Source organism: Emiliania huxleyi, assembly GCF_000372725.1.
Source record: "Emiliania huxleyi CCMP1516 unplaced genomic scaffold EMIHUscaffold_39, whole genome shotgun sequence".
Taxonomy (NCBI): Eukaryota; Haptophyta; order Isochrysidales; family Noelaerhabdaceae; genus Emiliania; species Emiliania huxleyi.
The window spans coordinates 330091-350247 of record NW_005199045.1 but is presented as its reverse complement, the minus strand read 5'-3'; the positions used below and the strand labels follow the sequence as shown (position 1 = coordinate 350247).

The 20157-nt window shown below is 66.3% G+C and overlaps 7 protein-coding genes across 7 annotated transcripts; 4 read left to right on the top strand and 3 right to left on the bottom strand.

Moving 5' to 3' along the window:
- Positions 1 to 578: 578 nt before the first annotated feature.
- Positions 579 to 1477, bottom strand: EMIHUDRAFT_436162 (hypothetical protein). The gene is made up of 2 exons (XM_005771194.1): positions 672 to 1477; positions 579 to 617 (listed from the first exon to the last, which is right to left on the bottom strand). The coding sequence occupies exons 1-2, from the start codon at positions 1441 to 1443 to the stop codon at positions 601 to 603; spliced, it is 789 nt and encodes a 262-aa protein (XP_005771251.1). The 5' UTR covers positions 1444 to 1477; the 3' UTR covers positions 579 to 600.
- Positions 1478 to 1573: 96 nt separating this feature from the next.
- EMIHUDRAFT_102319 (hypothetical protein) lies at positions 1574 to 3231 on the top strand (the record flags this gene model as incomplete). The annotated part of the gene is made up of 2 exons (XM_005771193.1): positions 1574 to 2757; positions 2964 to 3231. The coding sequence occupies 2 exons, from the start codon at positions 1574 to 1576 to the stop codon at positions 3229 to 3231; spliced, it is 1452 nt and encodes a 483-aa protein (XP_005771250.1).
- A 1583-nt stretch (positions 3232 to 4814) lies between these two features.
- On the top strand, positions 4815 to 6287 carry EMIHUDRAFT_102317 (hypothetical protein; the record flags this gene model as incomplete). The annotated part of the gene is made up of 2 exons (XM_005771192.1): positions 4815 to 4904; positions 5505 to 6287. The coding sequence occupies 2 exons, from the start codon at positions 4815 to 4817 to the stop codon at positions 6285 to 6287; spliced, it is 873 nt and encodes a 290-aa protein (XP_005771249.1).
- Positions 6288 to 9107: 2820 nt separating this feature from the next.
- Positions 9108 to 13776, top strand: PGM_PMM (PGM/PMM). The gene is made up of 14 exons (XM_005771191.1): positions 9108 to 9461; positions 9655 to 9755; positions 9827 to 10012; positions 10176 to 10463; positions 10547 to 10718; positions 10770 to 10946; positions 10991 to 11178; positions 11355 to 11429; positions 11875 to 12001; positions 12083 to 12155; positions 12228 to 13015; positions 13167 to 13289; positions 13426 to 13648; positions 13721 to 13776. Exons 1-11 carry the CDS (start codon positions 9125 to 9127, stop codon positions 12496 to 12498), a joined length of 1995 nt encoding a protein of 664 aa, XP_005771248.1. The 5' UTR covers positions 9108 to 9124; the 3' UTR covers positions 12499 to 13015; positions 13167 to 13289; positions 13426 to 13648; positions 13721 to 13776.
- A 1407-nt stretch (positions 13777 to 15183) lies between these two features.
- On the bottom strand, positions 15184 to 16026 carry EMIHUDRAFT_209411 (hypothetical protein; the record flags this gene model as incomplete). Its single annotated transcript, XM_005771190.1, has 2 exons — positions 15184 to 15414; positions 15550 to 16026. 2 exons carry the CDS (start codon positions 16024 to 16026, stop codon positions 15184 to 15186), a joined length of 708 nt encoding a protein of 235 aa, XP_005771247.1.
- Positions 16027 to 16331: 305 nt separating this feature from the next.
- EMIHUDRAFT_209410 (hypothetical protein) lies at positions 16332 to 17211 on the bottom strand (the record flags this gene model as incomplete). The annotated part of the gene is made up of 2 exons (XM_005771189.1): positions 16332 to 16815; positions 17051 to 17211. The coding sequence occupies 2 exons, from the start codon at positions 17209 to 17211 to the stop codon at positions 16332 to 16334; spliced, it is 645 nt and encodes a 214-aa protein (XP_005771246.1).
- Positions 17212 to 18719: 1508 nt separating this feature from the next.
- Positions 18720 to 20002, top strand: EMIHUDRAFT_436153 (hypothetical protein). The gene is made up of 4 exons (XM_005771188.1): positions 18720 to 19182; positions 19255 to 19389; positions 19463 to 19506; positions 19661 to 20002. The coding sequence occupies exons 1-4, from the start codon at positions 18732 to 18734 to the stop codon at positions 19916 to 19918; spliced, it is 888 nt and encodes a 295-aa protein (XP_005771245.1). The 5' UTR covers positions 18720 to 18731; the 3' UTR covers positions 19919 to 20002.
- Positions 20003 to 20157: the final 155 nt, after the last annotated feature.

Genomic DNA, 20157 nt, shown 5'->3' with positions numbered 1-20157 from the left:
GTCGAGATCCAAAACTCGATCTGGCCAGCCCCATTCCTACCAACCGTCGGCTTTCGCCGCTTCCCGTTTCCTTGAGCGGCACCAGAGATCACCAGGATGACAGAACTGGCCGTTGCCAGACTGGGGACTATTGTGCGCCTCGGCGAGGCGCTTCCGGTGGTATTCTTTTCGAGCGCAGTGGACTTCATCTTGCCGCGTTGCCGGTCAACTGCCGGCGGTCGACAACTGCCGTTCGAGCAGCGTCGGGTACCGCCGGCAAGATGAACTCACCTGAAGCTGAGCCGCGGCATGCGGGGCGGCACGCATGAGAAAGAGCATACGAACCGTATGAGAAAGAGCATATGAACCAAGAACACAAGCCCGCTCTCACATGACAAGCGATCCCACGACAGCGATTGTGGGGACTACATGATCCGCACGTGAAGGGTGGAGGGGCCCGTCCGCGGAGCTAGGCGACAAAAGAATAATGGAATGGCCGGCTCGCGCTGTTTCCGAAGGCGGCTCAAAAAAGGAAAAACGTGTGAAGAATATATTTTTGCACATAAGAGGGCTCCCGCGGCGATCAACACCGCAACTCCTTTTCTAAATTTCACCACTCTTCTAACGCGCGACGTCGCGGAATTCGTGCGTACCGTCGCCGTTGGGACGGTCGTTGCTCGCGCCGTTGGGAAACGCAAGGCGCACCTTTTTGTTTTGAAGACCTCGATACTTAGCGCACTGCTCGGGCGAGAGCTCAAACACGTGCCGCGTCTCGTCTTCGCCGCCGGCTACGCGCACAGACACAGTACGCGGCAGCGCCGACACGTCAACCCGCGTGTACGTCAGCGACGGGTCGCGCACGCCGCACGAGGCGCATGCGTGCAGCGGCAGCGCGTGCGCCATGCGCTCGTCGCTCCACTCGCCCAGCAGCCGCCGCTTCGTCTCGTCGGAGACGTGCACGCAGCGCTGCAGCAGCGCCGCCGTCTCGTCCTCGGGCCGCTCCAGGTCCATGACGACGTTCGTCGAGGCGTGGAAGCGCGTCTCCAGGTCGATGGCCGCCTGCTCGGCCGCGGCGAGCTTGCCCTGGTCGACGCACATGCCGCACACCGCGTGCGCCGGGCAGCCGCACTGGCCGCGTTGTGGGCGCACGGTCTTGGCGACCGCCGGCGCTGCGCGCCGGTCGTGCTGCTCACGCTGCCGGCGGCGCTGGTCGCGCGCCTGCCGATCGCGCGTGTTCGCGGCGGCTGCATCTCCTGCTCGTTTCGCTCGCACCCGAGCGGCGGTCGCCAGGCGCTTCAGGTCGGCGGTGCTGCGCGCGCGGCCGTCGGCTCTGCACAGCCACATGTCCTCCTCCTCGGCAGGCTCGCACGGCTTGCCGTCGAACTGCGGCGGGAACCCGCGACGACGCTTCGCCCAGGCCGGGCACGATGGTGCCGCGACGAGCGGCGTCGAGGCGACGGCCATCGATGGGTCCAGAAGACTTGGAGACACTTCTAAACCAAAAAATCAAAAAAAGCGAGCACAAGTGCGTTACATGGGCATGGCCGGCGAACGATCTTACTTTCGGTCTATCGAAAGTGTTGATCGATAACATATGATCGCAGCCTCGCTTGCCACCGTCGCCGAGTCCACTCGCGCCGCCGCCGCCGCCGCCGCCGCCGCCGCCGCCGCCGCGGTTCGCCCATCTCCGCGGCTGACTCAAGCAGTGCCGCTGGGCGTGGCCACGGCGGTGGCCGTGGCGGCGGCGGCAGCGGCAGCAGCAGTGGCCGCCACCCTAGCGCAGCCTCCCGTCAAGGCTGCTGGCAAGGCGGAGCTGCTCGCGCAGCGCGAGGCTGCGCTCCGTCGCGAGCCAGCCGACCTGCTCGGAGAGCAGCTCTCGCGCAACTGGTCCTTTCTTGGCGATGAGGCGCAGGGCGCGCTGAGCCGCTCGCTCGTCGTCATCGTCGGGCTCGGCGCCTCGGGCAGCCAGGCGGCGGCGCTGCTTGGCCGCTGCGGCGTCGGCTGCCTGCGCCTCGTCGACCCGGCAGACGTGACCGCCGACTCGCTCGCGCACCACGCGGTGGCGACGGCAGCAGACGTCGGCCGCGGCCGCGCGGAGGTCTCGCGCGAGGCGCTTCGGGAGACCGTCCCCGCGCTCGCGGCCGAGGTGTGCCGCGCGCGGCTATGCGCCTCCAACGCGCCATCTCTGCTGCGCGGCGCCGACCTCGTATTGCTCTGCATCCGCGACCCCGCCGCCGCCGCCGCCGGCCTCGCCTATTGCGACGGCAAAGGCGTGCGGGCCTTTGCGGTGCTTGGCGACGCGGCGGCGGACGGCGTGGCGTCGGCGACGCACCAGTGCCTCACGTACCTGCACGACGTGAGCTTCGCGCCCGACGCGAGGCGTCTCATCCGCCACCTCCGCACCGAGCTCCGCCGCGGCGGCCGCAGCTCGCCGCCGACGCCGCAGCCGCTGCTCGACCAGCTCGTCGTGACGTCCGTCTCGCCCTCGGTGGCGGCGTGGCCGCGCGCGCCGCCGCCCGCCGCCGCCGCGGGCGGCGCCTCCGCCGCGGTCGCGGCGGCGGGGCTCGGCCAGCTCGCCGCTTCGGCTGCCATTTGCGCGTTGGCCGGCCTCGAGCTGCAGCCGGCGGCGCCGCTCCTCTCGCGGAGTACACGGGCCGACATGTGGCGCGCGGTGGCGCGGCGCGAGCGGGATGTCTTTGGCGCGCGCGGCGGCGACGCCTTCGATGGCCTCTGGCCCGAGGACGTCGCGTACCTCGTCAACGAGGTCTACGGCCGCCGGTGCCGCCTCGCCCTGCCCCCGCCGCAGTCCGCCATTAGCGAGCCGGCCTCGCACGCCCCGATCTAGCACGCGCGGCGGGGCCACACCCACACGCGGCACACACGGTAGCGCGACGCACGGGTCGCCCGTGGCCCGCGGGTGGCGTGTCCCGACCTCCTCTCTGCGGCCCGCGAGCCACGCACCGCTGCACCGCTTCGCGCCGCAGGTGCGCAAAGACGGCGAGCTCGCTGGGCGGCCGCGCGGCGCTCGTCCTGACGCGGTGGCGTGCCGATCGGCCGGCGGCGGTGGACAACGCGATTCTCCTCACGAAGCGGGAGGCGGAGGAGCACGACACGGCGGGTAGCACCGAAGCCGTCCCCGCCGAGGCGGCGGCCGCGATCGAGGCGGCGCTCGCAGCGGCGAGGACGGAGGAGAGAGCGGAGCCGGTAGCCGGAGGGGGTCTCTGCTGGCTAGCCTGCAGTTCGTGTGAGTAAAGTGACATAAATAAAACGGTCAAACTCTGAGACGAGATGGGATTTAGGGACATGACGAGCATTGTCTTTTTGTTATACGCAGCGCGGCGCGCCCAGTGCGCGCCTCCCATGGCGCCTCCCCCCGCCACCTCTCAGCTCTCGCACACACCCCGCCCGTCTCTGCCGCAGGAGAGGAGTCAGCAGTGTGAGACTGTGCTGCCCCTACCGGCGACCGGGAGGCCGCGATGTCCAGCTCGAGATCTCCAGATCGAATCTCCAGACATCTCATTCTCATCTCAAGAGAGAGTACAGAACTCAGAGGTGGGGGGGGGGGCGGGGGGGAGCACCGAAGCCGCCTCGAGAACCCGTAGGCTGGACTTTGTGCGGTCTCCCGATGTCATCAGGGGCGTACGCATGCATGGGCGGCCACACCAGCCAGCAAACCTCAGAGCCGGCGAATGCTGTACGCGCCCCCGTTGTTGCCGCGCACGGCCGAGATGCGAGAAGCCCGCGATCGCGTGGCCCATGTCAAGCATTGGCTCGATCACATCGCGGCCGACCAGTATGCCCTGCGCCCCGCCGATTGCGGCACACACGCGCTGTTCGACGCCGCGGATCCGCACGCGGCAGTAGGCCATCGGATACTCGTCCACGCCGTTCACGCCGGCGATGGTCATGCGGTGCGGGCTGGCGCGCAGCCCGGCGGCACACGCGACCGACTCCGAGACCATCGTGGCTGCGCCGTTGCCGGTGTCGAGGAGGGGCGCCCACTCGGGCGATGAGTTCGGCCGCGTGTCGAGCCACTGGGAGGGAAGGTGGTCGGGCCGGATCGAGACCGTCTCGCCGTACACGGACAGGGCCATCTGCTGCTGCTGCGCGAGGCTCGCCTGAGCCTGCGCTGCCGCCCTCGCCGCCGCATCCGCTCGCGCGCCCGCATTCTCCGCTCGCCGCTCGGCCTGTGCGACGCGGCCGCGGTCGCCGGGCTCGTCACCGCCGACGCCGCCCGCTGCGCGCGCCCACATGAACCAGTCGGTCACGAATCCGGGGTTAACGCCGGCCAACCTCGCAAGGGACCGCATTTCGGCCGGCGACTCATCAGCGTAGGGGTCCTCCTCGAAGGCCTCGGCATAAGCGTGTGGTAGTTGTATGCGCGTCATCTTCAAACACCCCCCCCCTCGCACCTAGCCGCCCCCATTCTCGCAAGACGTGTGAGCATGAGGGGGGTGGTGGTACCCCCCTACAGGTGCCCCTGGCCAGGCCTCTGACCGAGAGGGGGGTACACCTCGCGGGAGCCAAGACTGCTCGACCGACAGGGGGGTGCCTGCCCAAGACCCAGGTAAAACCCGGGTATACCCGAGAAAGTCCAGGTTTACCCGAAAAATACCTGGACGCGTCCACATATGCCGCAGCACGCCATACTCCCAGGGCCCCTGTGCCAACTGCGGCGCGCACCGCCTGCTCAAGTACGCGCACCGCACCATGTGTGCTCGCTACAAGTGCCAAAACGCAAAAGGCAGCATCGGCGCCAGGCACGGCTTGCAGGCGGCGGTGCGGACGACGCGGTCGTGCCAACATTCTGCTACAAGATCGAGGCGGTGCTCCGCATGCGCTTGTGCGACCCCGATCAACTGATCGGAAAGAAGCGGCGCAACAAGCTGACTGCTGCCGACACACTATTTGCTACCTCACGCGCGGTGAGTTTGGAGAGGATGAACACGACTCTCGGGTTTCACCGACACACGCTGGGTGGAGCTCGAAGAGCTGTACGAGAACTGCGGAACGGACGAACGTTTGAGTGGTGGTAGGAAACACGTGTGTCCGTGTGTGTATGAACAATGAGTATGAACATGCAAAGTACTCTATCACGTATCGTATGTCTCTCACTCACGTGTGACACACTCTGCGAGCCGTCCTAGCTACGCAAATAACAGCACCAACCAGCGTGTGGTTACTTCGGCTCCGCCTCCCATGGGCGCGGCAGCTCCTCACAGCCGTCAGTGCCCTCGCAGCAGCCAGCCACACCGCCGGGTGACTTCTGGCAGCTACAGCTGGAGACGCGCCTCGTCATGATACGCACTGTTTCGTCTGGCAGTTGCACGCGCTTGCGCAGGCCGCAATCAAAGTGGAGGAGGAAGCGTCCCTTGCGGGGGGCACAGCGGCTATTGTATGCAACAATGGTAGCGCTATAGTAGTCTTCGTCCTCCTCGTCGCCGTCTTCAGGGCACCACAACACCGTGCAGCGCCGGCCAACTAGTGACGCGTCATATTTGATTGCCGCGCGCGCGCTGCCGCAGATCGCGATTCTGCGCGACAAGTACGAGGGCCTCATCACGCAGCTGAATGACACGCTGACCAAGGCACGCTCTATCGCTGGCGCAGCGGCGAACAGCGAGCCGCCACCGAAGCGCATGGCCGCCACCGGCTCGGCGGTCCGCGTGCGTGCGACCAGGGGCTGGTCCGCATCCAAGCAGGCGAAGCAGGCGAAGGAAGCGGGTGACACCCGCTCGTACGTGAGCGTCATCAACGACGAGGTTGTGACAGTGGTGCGCTACACGACCGGCGAGGGCGGTGCGTTTGTCGACGCAGATGGCGACGTCAACCTCGACGCTGCTTGGTTCGAGGTGGAGCTCGAAGACGGCACGAGAGGCCTCGTGCCGGCCCAGATGTCTAGCGGTTTCAGACGCTTCAAGAAAGTGGAGCAGCCGCAGGCACGCCCGGCACCGGCACCACCGCCGCCACTCTCCTCCGGCGAAGATTCCGAGGATGCTGAGGGAGCTGCCGGGCGCGACCAGTACGATGACCAGTCGGATGGCGGCGGCGCCGGCGCGGAGAGCTCCGACAGCGATGAGGTCCAGCCGGAGCTCACCCTCACCACCGATGGGCGGGGCAAAGAGGTGTACCAGCAGTTTGCGGCGCCGGCGCCGGCGCCGGCGCCGGCCGCGCCGGCGGTCGCCGCATCAACACAGCCGCCCGCTCCCCCGCAGCTGCCAGCCGGCTGGTCGTCGGCTTGGTCGGCAGAGCACGGCTGCTACTACTATGGCAACGGCCAAGTGTCGCAGTGGCAGTTCCCTGAGTAGAGCGGTCACAGACACACATCGCCTCCAGATGAACCTCGGATTGCGGGGAGTAGGATGACGGACGCGTCGATTTTTTATTTCGCCATGTTTTGCATCAAAAGGGCCTCTCCCGGTCGCGTGCACCGCCCGCGCCGCCGCCGCCCAATCATCCTTCATCTCGAGACGAGATCGCGATCTCGGCGATCTCGGGCGATCTCGGGGGCGATCTCGAGCGAGATGTCGGACATGGACTCGACGTGGTCTGCGTGAGCTGATGTCGATCATCACGCCGTCGAGACTTTGGCGAGGCGTGGGGCGCGATGGCAGCGCCGCCGCCACCTACTCTCCCTTCATCTCTGGGCGAGATCGCGATCGCGCTGATCTCGGGCGAACTCGAGCGAGAGGTTGGACATGGACTCGACGTTGTCTGCGTGAGCTGATGTCGATCATCACGCCGTCGAGGCTTTGGCGAGGCGTGGGGCGCGATGGCAGCGCCGCCGCCTCCTACTCTCCCTTCATCTCGAGACGAGATCGCGATCTCGTCGATCTCGGGCGATCTCGAGCGAGAGGTTGGACGTGGACTCGACGTGGTCTGCGTGAGCTGATGTCGATCATCACGCCGTCGAGGCTTTGGCGAGGCGTGGGCACGCGAGTACGCAGACATCGCGACTCTATCCCCTCGCTCTCGACGCTTTTGCCGTGAGAGTGAGATCTGGGGTGTGTAGGGGCGGCGGCGAGCTCCCGGTCGCAAATACTCGCCTGACGGTACAAGATGGCGGCTCTCGCCCCCAACCGTGCACCAGCGTGCCTCTCTAGTCCCGCCTGCCACCCAGATACCGAGAGCTGGGCGCACTCTTCGACTTGGGCTATTATCTGCCCTCGGGAGGGCGGCGGCGGCGGAGTAGGGGCGGCGGCGAGCTCCCGGTTTTGCAAATACTCGCCTGACGGTCCAAGATGGCGGCTCTCGCCCCCAACCGTGCACCAGCGTGCCTCTCTAGTCCCGCCTGCCACCCAGATACCGAGAGCAGGGCGCACTCTTCGACTTGGGCTGTTATCTGCCCTCGGGAGGGCGGCGGCGGCGGAGTAGGGCTAGGGGCGGCGGCGAGCTCTCCCGGTCGCAAATACTCGCCTGACGGTCCAAGATGGCGGCTCTCGCCCCCAACCGTGCACCAGCGTGCCTCTCTAGTCCCGCCTGCCACCCAGATACCGAGAGCTGGGCGCACTCTTCGACTTGGGCTATTATCTGCCACCGGGAGGGCGGCGGCGGCGGAGTAGGGGCGGTGGCGAGCTCCCGGTTGCAAATACTCGCCTGACGGTCCAAGATGGCGGCTCTCGCCCCCAACTGTGCACCAGCGTGCCTCTCTAGTCCCGCCTGCCACCCAGATACCGAGAGCTGGGCGCACTCTTCGACTTGGGCTATTATCTGCCCTCGGGAGGGCGGCGGCGGCGGAGTAGGGGCGGCGGCGAGCTCCCGGTTTTGCAAATACTCGCCTGACGGTCCAAGATGGCGGCTCTCGCCCCCAGCCGTGCACCAGCGTGCCTCTCTAGTCCCGCCTGCCACCCAGATACCGAGAGCATGGCGCACTCTTCGACTTGGGCTATTATCTGCCACCGGGAGGGCGGCGGCGGCGGAGTAGGGGCGGCGGCGAGCTCCCGGTTGCAAATACTCGCCTGACGGTCCAAGATGGCGGCTCTCGCCCCCAACCGTGCACCAGCGTGCCTCTCTAGTCCCACCTGCCACCCAGATACCGAGAGCAGGGCGCACTCTTCGACTTGGGCTATTATCTGCCCTCGGGAGGGCGGCGGCGGCGGAGTAGGGCTAGGGGCGGTGGCGAGCTCCCGGTTGCAAATACTCGCCTGACGGTCCAAGATGGCGGCTCTCGCCCCCAACCGTGCACCAGCGTGCCTCTCTAGTCCCGCCTGCCACCCAGATACCGAGAGCTGGGCGCACTCTTCGACCTGGGCTATTATCTGCCACCGCGGGAGCAGGGCGGCCGCGGCGGTGGCACAGGCGACAAGTCTTCAAGCACAAGGGCCGACGACCGATATTTTGCTTGCAAAAAACGCAAAATTTTCTTCGCGGGGCTCCGCCCCGCACCCCGCCGGGGCTCCGCCCCGGACCCTAGCTGACCGAGGGGGGGGTCAGCTCCGCAAGCTGCGAGGGGGCAGGACCGAGGGGGGGGTAAGCTACCGGAGGGGGGGTCAGCTGCCGCTGGCTCGGGACCGCTGAGCGACAGGGGGGTGTAGGTACCCCCCCCCCACCTCCACCTGGTCAGACCGTCGACCTAGAGGGGGGTCCCCAGGTGCGTGGGGGGGGGTGTTTGAAGATGACGCGCATATTGTGGTCGCCCGCTCCGTACTCCTTGACGTAGCTATAGTCGTCCCAGCGCAATTGATTGCCGTAGCGATCGAACAGCTTCAAGTGAAGCGTGTCCGCGCTCTCGATGCTGTAGTCTGCCGCCGTCTTCAGGCCGACTAGTTCGCGCTTCTTGTGCACGAGCACCACGGGCGCCCACGCAGGTCAACGTCGTCGCACTGGGTCTGCACCGCCGCCCTGAGCAGGCGATCGGCCGTCTCGTGTGGCTGCACCATTAATGTATGCGACCCATAGCACTTGGGCGAGAAGGCAACACTCACCGCCATCGACCCATCAAAGTCGCGCCAGCCGCGCTTGTGCCAGCCCTCTCCCTTGCGTGCCTTGCCCCTGCCGTAAGGGCTGTAGCGGTACATACAGGAGTGGGTTGGGATTGGTAACAGCGCCGAGGGGGCAGCGCTAGCCAGAGATTTTTTTCTTTCTTCCTGCGCGCAGAACACGATTTTTTCTCGCTTCTCCCACTTCGAGCTGCTTCGTGACTGGAATGAAGCGCTGCTGTTGCAGAGCAGCCCCGCTGCTCGCGCTCCTCGGCATCGCACGCGGCAGGCCTGTCGGTTCTATGCGAGGAGGCGGTGGGACGTCCTTCCTCTCAAACATGTGCCGACTCCGCGGCGGGCAGCACGGCGCCGCCGCGGGCGAGACGCAAATCTTCGAGACGGTCGTCAGCAGTGAGGTGACGCGGGTGGCCACATCGCCGTTCGAGGGGCAGAAGCCGGGCACGTCCGGGCTGCGCAAGAAGACGTCCGTCTTCCTCCAGCCGGGCTACCTCGAGAACTTCATCCAGAGCCTCTTCGACTCGCTGCCCGATGGCGAGCTACGTGGTGTGTCTCGCGATGCCTCTCACAGCCGCCGCACGCCGCGATGCCGCTCATAGCCGCCGCACCGAAACCGCTGCACCACACGCTGCTACACCGCACCGCACGCCACGTTGGCCACGCAACTTCCCGCCGACCTCGGCCCTCGCCGCCGCCGCACCGGCTCTGCGCCCTCTCACCGCCTCGTCGCCGAGATCAGGCGCCACACTCGTCGTCTCGGGCGACGGGCGGTACGGGAACGCGGCGGCGGTGCAGATCATCTGCAAGATGGCGGCTGCGCACGGCGTCGCGCGTGTCTGGGTCCGGCGCGGCGGACAGTCGCTCGTCGTGGCGGAGCCTTCCCCGAAGTGTCTCGGAGCCTTCGCCCGTAGGTCGGGCGCGACGGGCTCCTCTCGACGCCCGCCGCCTCGTGCGTGATCCGCGAGCGCGAGGGCGGCGTCGCGTGCGGCGGAGTGATCCTCAGCGCGTCGCACAACCCGGGCGGGCCAGACGCAGACTTTGGCATCAAGTACAATGTGCGCAACGGCGGGCCGGCACTCGAGTCGCTGACGGAGGAGGTGTATGCGCTCGCCTCGCACGCACGCACCCGCACGCACGCACGCACCCGCACGCACGCACGCACACACGCACGCACGCACGCACGCACGCACGCACGCGCACGCACGCGCACGCACACACACACACACACACACACACATGGCACACGGCACCGTGCCTCAGGTGTACGAGCGGTCAACGCAGATCCGCGAGTACGCGATTGTGGCGGGGCTGCCGGACGTGGACCTGTCGCTCGAGGGGCGGCACGTGTTTGTGGACGAGAAGGGCGGCGCCCCGCACTTTGAGGTGGAGGTGATCGACCCTACCGAGGACTATGTGGCGCTGATGGCGTCTCTCTTCGACTTCGACGCGCTGCGCAGCCTGCTCCGCCGTCCCGACATGAGCTTGGTCTTCGACGGCATGCACGGCGTGGCCGGCCCGTATGCGCGCGCGATCTTCGGCGCGCTCGGCGTCGCGGACGAGGCGCTGCCCCGCCCATTCGCCGGAGCCATACCAGCCGTCCTCCCCTCCACACGCCCTCCTCGACTGCCCAGGCGCTTCTCAACTGCATCCCGTCCGAGGACTTTGGCGGCGGCCACCCCGACCCCAACCTGACCTACGCCGCCGCCCTCGCCAAGCTCATGGGCCTCACCGGCCAGCCTGCGGGCGGGGAGCCTCCGGTGCTCGGTGCTGCGGCCGACGGCGACGACCGACTGCAGCGCGGCCGTGACAGAGTGCGCGGGAGGGCCTCCTGGAGCCTCTTCTCGGACGCCGTAGGCGACGCGGACCGAAACATGATTGTCGGCCGCCGCTTCTTCGTCACGCCCTCCGACTCGCTGGCGGTGATTGCGGCCCACGCGCACGCGCTGCCTTGGCTCGCCCGGCAGGGCGGCTTGCGCGCTCTCGCCCGCTCGATGCCGACATCGGGCGGCCGGCCGAGGCTGGGCGAGGGGCGTGTGGCGAGGTTGCTGTTTGACGCGAGAGGGGCGTGCGAGCAGGCGCCGTCGACCGCGTGGCGGAGGAGCTCGGGCTGCCCCTCTTCGAGACGCCGACCGGCTGGAAGTACTTTGGCAACCTAATGGACTCGCACCTGCTCGGCGGCGCAGACCTCTCGCCCCTCCTCTGCGGCGAGGAGTCGTTTGGCACGGGCTCGTCCCACATCCGCGAGAAGGACGGGCTGTGGGCGGTGCGCGCACCCAAGCCTGTCCGCGCGCACCCGCGCGCCACCGCCGACACGCGCGCGTGCATGCCCACGCACGCTGCTCGCACATGCCCAACGCTGCTCGCCTCGCTACGCCGCCCCATGACCGGCCGCCACACAGCCGCACCCGGCCCTCTCCGACGGCGGGCCGTTCCCCGCAGGTGCTCTGCTGGGCGTCGATCCTGGCGCACCACAACGTTGACACGCCCGAGGGGCAGCTGGTCGGCGTCGAGGAGGTGGAGACACACACACACACACACACGCACGCACGCACGCACGCACGCACGCACGCACGCACGCACGCACGCACGCACGCACGCACACACACGCACGCACGCACGCACGCACGCACGCACGCACGCACGCACGCACGCACGCACACACACACACACACACACACACACACACACACATGCACGCACGCACGCACGCACGCACGCACGCACACACACGCACGCACGCACGCACGCACGCACGCACGCACGCACGCACGCACGCACACACACACACACACACACACACACACACACACACACATGCACGCACGCACGCACGCACGCACGCACGCACGCACGCACGCACGCACGCACGCGCCGCCTCCATCGCCGCCCGTGCGCCCCCCCCCCGCCCCCCCTCACCCCTCCGCCCCTCCGCCCCTCCGCCCCTCCGCCCCTCACCCAGGTGGTGACCCAGCACTGGCGCCGCTTCGGCCGCAACTTTTACACGCGGTACGACTACGAGAACGTCGACGCGGCGGCGGCGGAGGAGATCGTCGAGCGGCTCCGCGCGATGGGCTCCTCCTTTCGAGGCGCGCCGGCGTCACGCCCCCCCACCCCTCCCCCGACCGACCGAGATCACCCGAGGTCACTCGAGATTGGCCCGAGGGTAGGCGCGGGGTACGGCCCCTCGGAGCCGCAGCTGCTGCAGGACGGGTTCGCGCTCGCCACCATCGACGAGTTCTCGTGCCGCTGCCGGGTCGAGCGTTCGGCCACAGCCAGGAGCCTTCCCGGAGCCGTCCGGAGCCTTCCGCATAGGTACCGCGACCCTGTGGACTCTTCGACCACGAGCCAGCAGGGCGTGCGGCTGCTCTTTGCCGACGGCTCGCGGATAGTGCTGCGCCTCTCCGGCACGGGCTCAGTCGGGGCGACGGTGCGCATCTACATCGAGCGGTACCAGCCGCCCGGCGACGAATACGCGCTGCTCGCCAACGCCACGGACGCGCTGCGGCCTCTGGTCGACCTCGCGCTGCACCTCTCGCAGGTGCGCGAGCTCACGGGCCGCGAGGCGCCAACCGTCATCACCTAGAGGCTGCGGCTCTAGCCGCGAGACCGAGAGTCTCATAGTGCAGAGAGCCTGCCTGCTGCTGCTCGCTGCTCCTGCTCCGCCTCCGGGGCGCGCGCGGGTGGCGCGGCATGCACGCTCCCTGTCCCCGGCCCCGCCATTTTTTTGAGTTGTAACCTGTAACCCGGGCGCATGTTAGACTTAGAGATGGCATGTAACGTACGACGTCGAGGTGAGTTGCATATATATGCGCACTCATCACACTCTCTCTGATACAAACGAAAGGGTGTTGTGTGCATCAACTCATCAGAGTATACCGTCCAATAAATATCAGAGATCCACATGCGTGCGGGGGCACACCGCACGCGCGCTTGGACGAGTGCGGCGAGCGCAGAGAGGCGGCCCCATGAGAGGCGTGGAGCAGCTAGGCGGCGGCTAGGGTGCGCGAGGCGTGCTCCGAAAGCCGCTCGCGTGAGGCCGCGCTCCCGCCCCTTCGGCTCAAGGCTTCAGTCGAGCCCGACCTTATTCTTATTCGGCGTGCCTGCGTAGCGCTCTGGGGTGAGATCGACGAGCCGATGTTCTAGGCCCTCATGTTCAGGCAATCAATGACGGGGCGGCAGCATCAGTGGCAATGCAAGGAGAGAGCAGGGAGAGAGCGAGAGAGGAGAGAGTGGGCAGGGAGAGGCGCTTACCGGTGTAGCCCAGAGCGGAGCCGGGGAAGTCGTAGTCCTTGACGGTGCCAAAGGAGCGCGCCATGCCGGACACGATTTTCTCGATCTCGCCCTGATTCGCAGCCGGGTTCTGGGAGAGCGCCTGTCGGGCGGGTGGGCGAGAAGTTCGACTCGGGCTCGGGCGGGTGGAGGCACTGGCACGGGCGGCCGGTGAGAAGGAGGACTCCGATGGCAGAGTGTCGGCGGCAGGGAGGGGGAGGGACAGGTGGCAAATGCGCCTGCAGTCGGCCGAGCATGAGCAGCGCCTCGACTTGCTCCTTGGAGGTCTTGGTGCCCTCGCGCGACAAACGCTCAGCCTCAATGGTGAGCTCCGCCACCAGGCTCTGCACCGTGTCCACCGAGCACTCCTCCTCGAGGCAGGCGGCAGCCAGCGAAGATACGCCAGTCATCAACGGGTGCGCCACCCGCACCGCGTGCGCCGGCGCAAACGCCGGGATGCGCAGGCCTACGTGTGACGGGCAAGCGCGTTAGATGTGGCTCGGAGGAAGGCTGGACGGAGTATGTTCTGGAGGGATGCCAGTGGCCACCGCGGCGAGCATTGCAAAGATAAGCTTCATGGACATCACAGACAAGATCCCTGATTGCCCAGACTCACCGCTGGCTGTTGCCAAAAGTAAAACGCGCCGCGCCGCTCTCGGCTCTCAGAGAGGCGTTATATCTCAGTAACCCCGCTCGCAGGTACTAGAGCAGCATTCGTCAAGCTCAAACCCCACTCTACACAACACAGAGCAGCGTTTGCCTAACAAGACTCCGCTCTGCAACCTTCAGAGCGGACTCTTGCTCAGAAAAACACCGACCGAGCACGTTCGAGCGGAGTCAAGTCAGTGCAACACCGCTCAACATAGCGGGAGCGGTCAATTTCCGCGGAGAGGCTGCTTTCGCCTCCCTCAGTCGCGCTCTCCTTCGCTCCTCCTCTTCAGAGCGGGACTTTGCTAAGTGAACACCGCTCTAGCTAGTGAGAGCAGCGATTGCTTTAAGCTGACACCGCTCTAAATGGCGTGAGCGGCGTATCACTAAACGCGACGCCGCTCTGACTACTCGGAGCAGTGACGACCCACCCACACGCTGCTCAACCCCAGGGGCGGGGCTCGCCACGCCGCCCGCGCCGCGCGCCACGAGCGATCGTGGATCCGCCGTCGGCGTCAGGTGGCATCGCCGTCCCGGCGTCCCAGAGCAGCGTCTATTCAGGGCGACGCCGCTCACGCCATTTAGAGGGGTGTCAGCTTAAAGGAATCGCTGCTCTGACCATCTAGAGCGGTGTTCACTCAGCAAAGTCCCGCTCTGAAGAGGAGGGGCGGAGGAGAGCGCGACTGAGGGAGGCGAAAGCAGCCTCTCCGCGGAAATTGACCGCTCCCGCTATGTTGAGCGGTGTTGCACTGACTTGACTCCGCTCGAACGTGCTCGGTCGGTGTTTTTCTGAGCAAGAGTCCGCTCTGAAGGTTGCAGAGCGGAGTCTTGTCAGGCAAACGCTGCTCTGTGTTGTGCAGAGTGGGGTTTGAGCTTGACGAATGCTGCTCTAGTACCTGCGAGCGGGGTTACTGAGATATAACGCCTCTCTGAGAGCCGAGAGCGGCGTTGAGCGTTTTACTTTTGGCCCTCAGCCCTCACCGATGGCCGCGGTGTTAGATCAACCCTCGAACTAACAACTATAACACATCTCTCTCTTTGTGTGAGTGTGTGTGACAGAGACAAAACTTCTGATGCCATGCGTGACCTAGTAGTGTCCCCAGCTATGGGCGTGTCCACGTTGGAGCCAGGTGTGGTGTGGACGCGAGAATAGCTCCGCCGTTCATGGAGGCAACCGATGCGAGTCGACTGGTGTGTGTCGTCGTGGTTTCGTATCAAGAATACTCACTCACATCTCTCTCTCTCTCAACTCCACTTAACACACAACAGATGACACACAACAGATGTTGTTCAAACACTCTTTGGTTGTTCAAACACGCTGTCGAAACACGCTGCGCGAGAACGGGCAGCTTTAAGGCGGGCAGCGCTCCAGCACAAAGCTGCAGATGTCCCGGATGAGCCCGTCCGCCGCCGCCCTGTCCGCGGGCAGCGGCCGGTGCCCCTCCTTGTGCTCGACCAGCCGCGCGCCGCGAAAATGCGCAACGAGCTCGACGGGCCCCTCCGCTGACACCGTGTCGGAAGCGCCGCGCACCACCAGCGCCGGGACGGGCAGAGGCGCGGCGAAGAGCCGCTTCCACGCGTCCTGATGCGGCCAGCCGGGCCGAGCCGGGGCGAGGAGCACGACGCAGCGGAGTGAGGTGGCGAGCGGGCCGACGCCCGCCGCGGCGCGCGCCGCCAGCATCGACGCAAAGTTGGCGCCCTGAGAGAAGCCGAGCACCGCGTCGCAGCCGCCGGCGCCGGCGATGCGCGCCTCGAGATCCGCGACCGCAGCCTCGGCGGCGGCGGGCTCGTACGTGCGCCTGCCGGCCTCATCCAGGAGCGCTGGCGCGTACTCGCGGAGCACCTGGTCGCCAAATATCTTCCGCATCGCTGCGCCGTGCGGGTTCTCGGCAGCAATCACCTCGGTGCCTTCGTACACCGCCGAGTCGGCGCCGGCCGCCTTGAGCGCCAGCTTAAGCCGCGAGGCCTGGATCGTGAAGATGCGCTCGTTGCCCGCCGTGCCGTGCAGGCACGCGACGCGCGCACGCCGGCCGAGCGGAGCAGCAAGACTCCCCTGCGCGCTGCTCTCGACACCGCCGCTCTCGAGGAAGGCGACGAGCCGGTCCTCGCTCCAGCCGGCGGCCTCGGGCGGCACCTCGACGTCCTCCGCAAAGTTCTCCGCCTGCAGCTCGGCGATGCGAGTGGCAGAGGGCATCGAGCTGCGCCGTGCCTCTCCGCCGTCCAGGACGTGGAGCCACCAGCTTTCGGCGAAGGGACGAGAAACCGGGTACATGTACGTACTTTTAGCTTACTGGGAGAAAAGAGAGAGGGGGTTGTGTTCTCTAGGCCCCTAAGGGCGAGGAAAGTCTCGGCTTGGATTCACGCCCCGGCGGGGGTGATATTGGATGGGCATCCCGGGCCGCGCGAGAGAGGGGGCTGTATCTCCCGCGATGTGTCGCGGACAAACCCAAGTAGACGCCCGGTCGGGCGGGGGGGTGGTACGCTGCGTGGGGCGAGGTTTTAAATGTTATTGCTAAAAGCTCTCTCTCTGTCTCTCTTCTCGCGCCGCGCCTTGGCTCGGCGTGCGGAGTCACCCTCGCGATGCGGCGCTGAGCGACTCATTGCAAGGTTGCGGGCGCGGCGCATCGCCTCCCGCTCGTCGGTCTTGTCCATAGCATGCCATTCCGCCCGTGCGGCCTCGAGCTCCGCGCCCTCGAGGCAGCCAGCAATGCGCCATGGCGGCAGTCTGGGGAAGACGTGCATTCGGCCGCGGCCTGGGTCCCCAGGCACGATGGGGACGGCCTTTCGGCGCGGCCGGGACGGGCACGCGCCGTTGCAACGCCGGGAAAAATCCACAGGCGGTGGGGCCGGAAACTTGGAGTCCGCTACCCGCTTGCGGAGCCTGCGGAGGTGGCGGGTTCTTTCCTCCTCATCCATCTCGTCCATCTCCCGATTGTCTGGCGTCTGAACCTTCTGAGAGGCGAGCGCGAGCCCGTTGTTCAGCCTGCACGCGTGAACCCCGATGGCCCGCGCATGTCAACATAAACGCACGCGAGCGGAGAGAAGAGCCGGGTGACGGTTGAGGAGGACGTTTTGAGAGATAAACCCGGTCTTTTGTACTGAGAACTCGTACGCTCGGGCCCACGCGTAGTGGCGCTGGCTGTCGGTTCAGACCGGCTTCCTCATTCCGAGACACGGCAGCGGTGGGGTGGGGTGGGAGAGGGAGGGGGGCGGCGCACATCCGCGCGTGGTGGCGGGTTCTTCCCTCCTCATCCATCTCGTCCATCTCCAGTTGTCCTCCACCGGGCTGCATCGCAGAGCCATCGCGGGGAGCCAGCGGCGGCGAACCGAGCAGCATGGGCGGCGTGTCATTCTGCAGTCGATCGCCGCCGAGCGGCATAGCGGCGCCGTCGCGGTCGCGGGCGGCGCCGTCGCGGGTAGCCAGAGGCGGAGGGGCGGCGGGAGAGGGCGGTGGTGCGGGCGGTGATGCTGATGATGTGGCCATTGGCCGCCGCCGCGTCCTCTTTGCGAGCGCTCTCGGCTTCCGTCCCTTTTTACGCTTGTCCCCCCCTTGCTCGTGTGTCTGAGCTTTCTGCGGACCAGGCCACACGCGATCGGCAGTCTACTTGGGTTTGTTTGAAGTTTCCCCCGGCGTCTTTCTTTCTGCGAGCATCGCTTGAGCTCTGGAGAGAGAGTATCCTCTTCCCACCCAGGTTTCGCGACTCTGCGTGGCCGACTCACACAGCGAGCCTTCCTGTCTCCCTGCTGCCGATTCATCGGGCATGCTGTGTTTTTGATATTGTCTCCGCAAGGCCTCCCGACCGCGTCGAACTCACGGCGCGGGCTCTCTCGGCTACGGGACCGGCCCCAGCTTCGGCTGAGGGCTAACAAGCTGCCGAGCCCAAATCACTGTGAGAGTCGTGATATTGTTGAGACCGACCATATGCAAAAAACACTCTCTCTCCATATGCACAATATCTTGACTGAGAGCTAAGCCCAGTTCGACGATCGGCAGCCTCACCGCGGGTCGCGCCGCTGCGCAGCGAGAGCCAGGCTCGCCCGGCGAAGGAAGGTGACCAGGGACGAGAAACCGGCTTCGTGAAGTTTGGCGCGCCCGTCTTTCTTTCTGCGAGCATCGCTTGAGCTCTGGAGAGAGAGTATCCTCTTCCCACCCAGGTTTCGCGACTCTGCGTGGCCGACTCACACAGCGAGCCTTCCTGTCTCCCTGCTGCCGATTCATCGGGCATGCTCAGTCAAGATATTGTTGAGACCGATCTGAGGGAGGGTGTAGACGAGAAACCGATTACTTGAGTACGTTGAAGTTTCGAGCAGGCGTCTTTCTTTCTTGTAAGGGCTCTATGGGCTTCCAGTATCGGACCTTCAAGACATGCGCTTTTGGCCGGTGGCCTCCTCGGCGTAACCTCGGACATGGTACCTCCGGTGAGATAGTGGCTGCCAGTTCGAGACTGGGGCCGATCGAACTTGACTTGTTCGGAGGAGGAATCCGGCCAGCACGGGTACAAAGAGGGGTCCCGGAGAATCCCCAGCTGCGGAAACGTAGTGTCGCTCAAGAGGTGCGATACTGCGGGGGAGTGTAAGGTGCCTATATGGGCTTCCAGTATCGGACCTTCAAGACATGCGCTTTTGGCCGGTGGCCTCCTCGGACATAAACCGTGTCCACACCATTTTCACACCGTTCAAACGCGGCGGTCTTTTTGCGCAGTGTGCGTGAAATGGGCTGGCAGCTTGGTAAAACCCCCGGGTGCAAGCAGTAAGGCGGCCGGCGGTGGGGCGAGGGGGTGGGTGGGGGGGGGGGGGGGTATGGTCCCGTCGGCGGGAGGCTGGGTCTTTCAGCTGGCGGGGGGGTATGGTCTCGAGGCGTGCATACCCTGCGGGCACATCTGGCAAATCGTCTCCCGCATGCGAGCCCGCTGGGGCACACGGCGACACGGGTCACTCTTAGGACTAGGACGGCTACCTCCTGGGGCCCCCTCCCTCGTCGCCACCATGCGCGCCGCGCCGCGGTTCCTTCCTGGATTCGCTCGAGACTGGCCGGCCGTCGCGTCGACGGCCGGCCTGCCTCCGCACGAGGCGATGCGGTGGCTCGCTGGCGAGCTTGCTGCCGGCGCGGGTGATCTGGTTTTGGATGCAGAGGTCGGATGCTCGTACCTCGACGCTGAGCTCGTGCCGGTCTCGGTGCCCGCCCTCGCCGCCTACCTCAGCGAGCCGCGCGCGGCAGTGGAGGCGCCCGGCCCGTACCTCGCCCAGGCGGACCTTTTCGCCGAACGCCCGGGCCTGCGGGAGAGGCTGCTGCCGCCTTCCCTCACGGACCGCACACCGCGCCCGTACCGCACGGTGGCTTGGCTCGGAGGCGCCCGCGTCGCCACCGCTGCCGCTAGCACCCCCACGGAAAGTTGTGGTGAGCTCCTCTCGGACAGTACAGGCGCCACCTCATCGCCCCTCCACCACGACCCGTATGCCGGGCTGCTCGTGCAGCAGATTGGGCGCAAGCGGTGCGCGCTCCTGCCACCCGACTCGCCATCGACGCAATCGCTGCCGCGGCACACGCTGCTGCAGGGCAAACACCTCGCCGGCGGCATCCTCTTTTGCGCCCTGGCGTACCTCGGAATCTGCTCGGAACCTGCTCCTAGGCAACTCCTCTCCGGTTGACCCGTTTGCGCCGCGACGCGACACGGAGCGCCGCCCTAGACGCCGACACCGCCAGATGCCGACACCGCGCTCCGCTGTACGGCCACTGCAGTCCATGGCGCACCCACCCCTCTCTGTGTGCCAAAGTGTGCTTTGTGGGAGCGCTCATGCCTCTCATCGCGCTGTGCGTACGCCGGTAGGAGCGCTACCCTGACTATCCAGCGGCGGCGGTGCTCGAGCACGTCCTGTCCGAGGGCGACGCGCTGCTCATCCCGCGCCGGTGGTGGCACGCGGTGCGAACGGACGACAGCACGTTCGCCTCCTTCTCTCTGACGCTGTGGTGGGACGGCGCGTCGGCTGACGCGGAGGCGGAGAGGTTTGTGAGGGGCGTTTTGGAGAGCAAGGAGCGACGCGACGAGGGGGACGGTGGGAGCCGAGAGAAATGGATGAAAAAATAAGACTTAAGTCTTAAGCGGAATTTAGTGTGTGTGTGTGAGTGTAATTTCTCGGTGTAAAGCTAAAAAGGAAGTGTTTATGAGAAAGAGGTACACGTTTCCTCACTTTGGGGGAGGATGAAAAAGAAGCCTGCCGGACATTGTGCTCAACCACTCTCTCTCGGTCTCGCGAGGGTGGCCGGGGACACACACTCAAAACCACCACCCGCGCGCTCGCCGCCCGCCGCGGCCTCGGCGGGCCG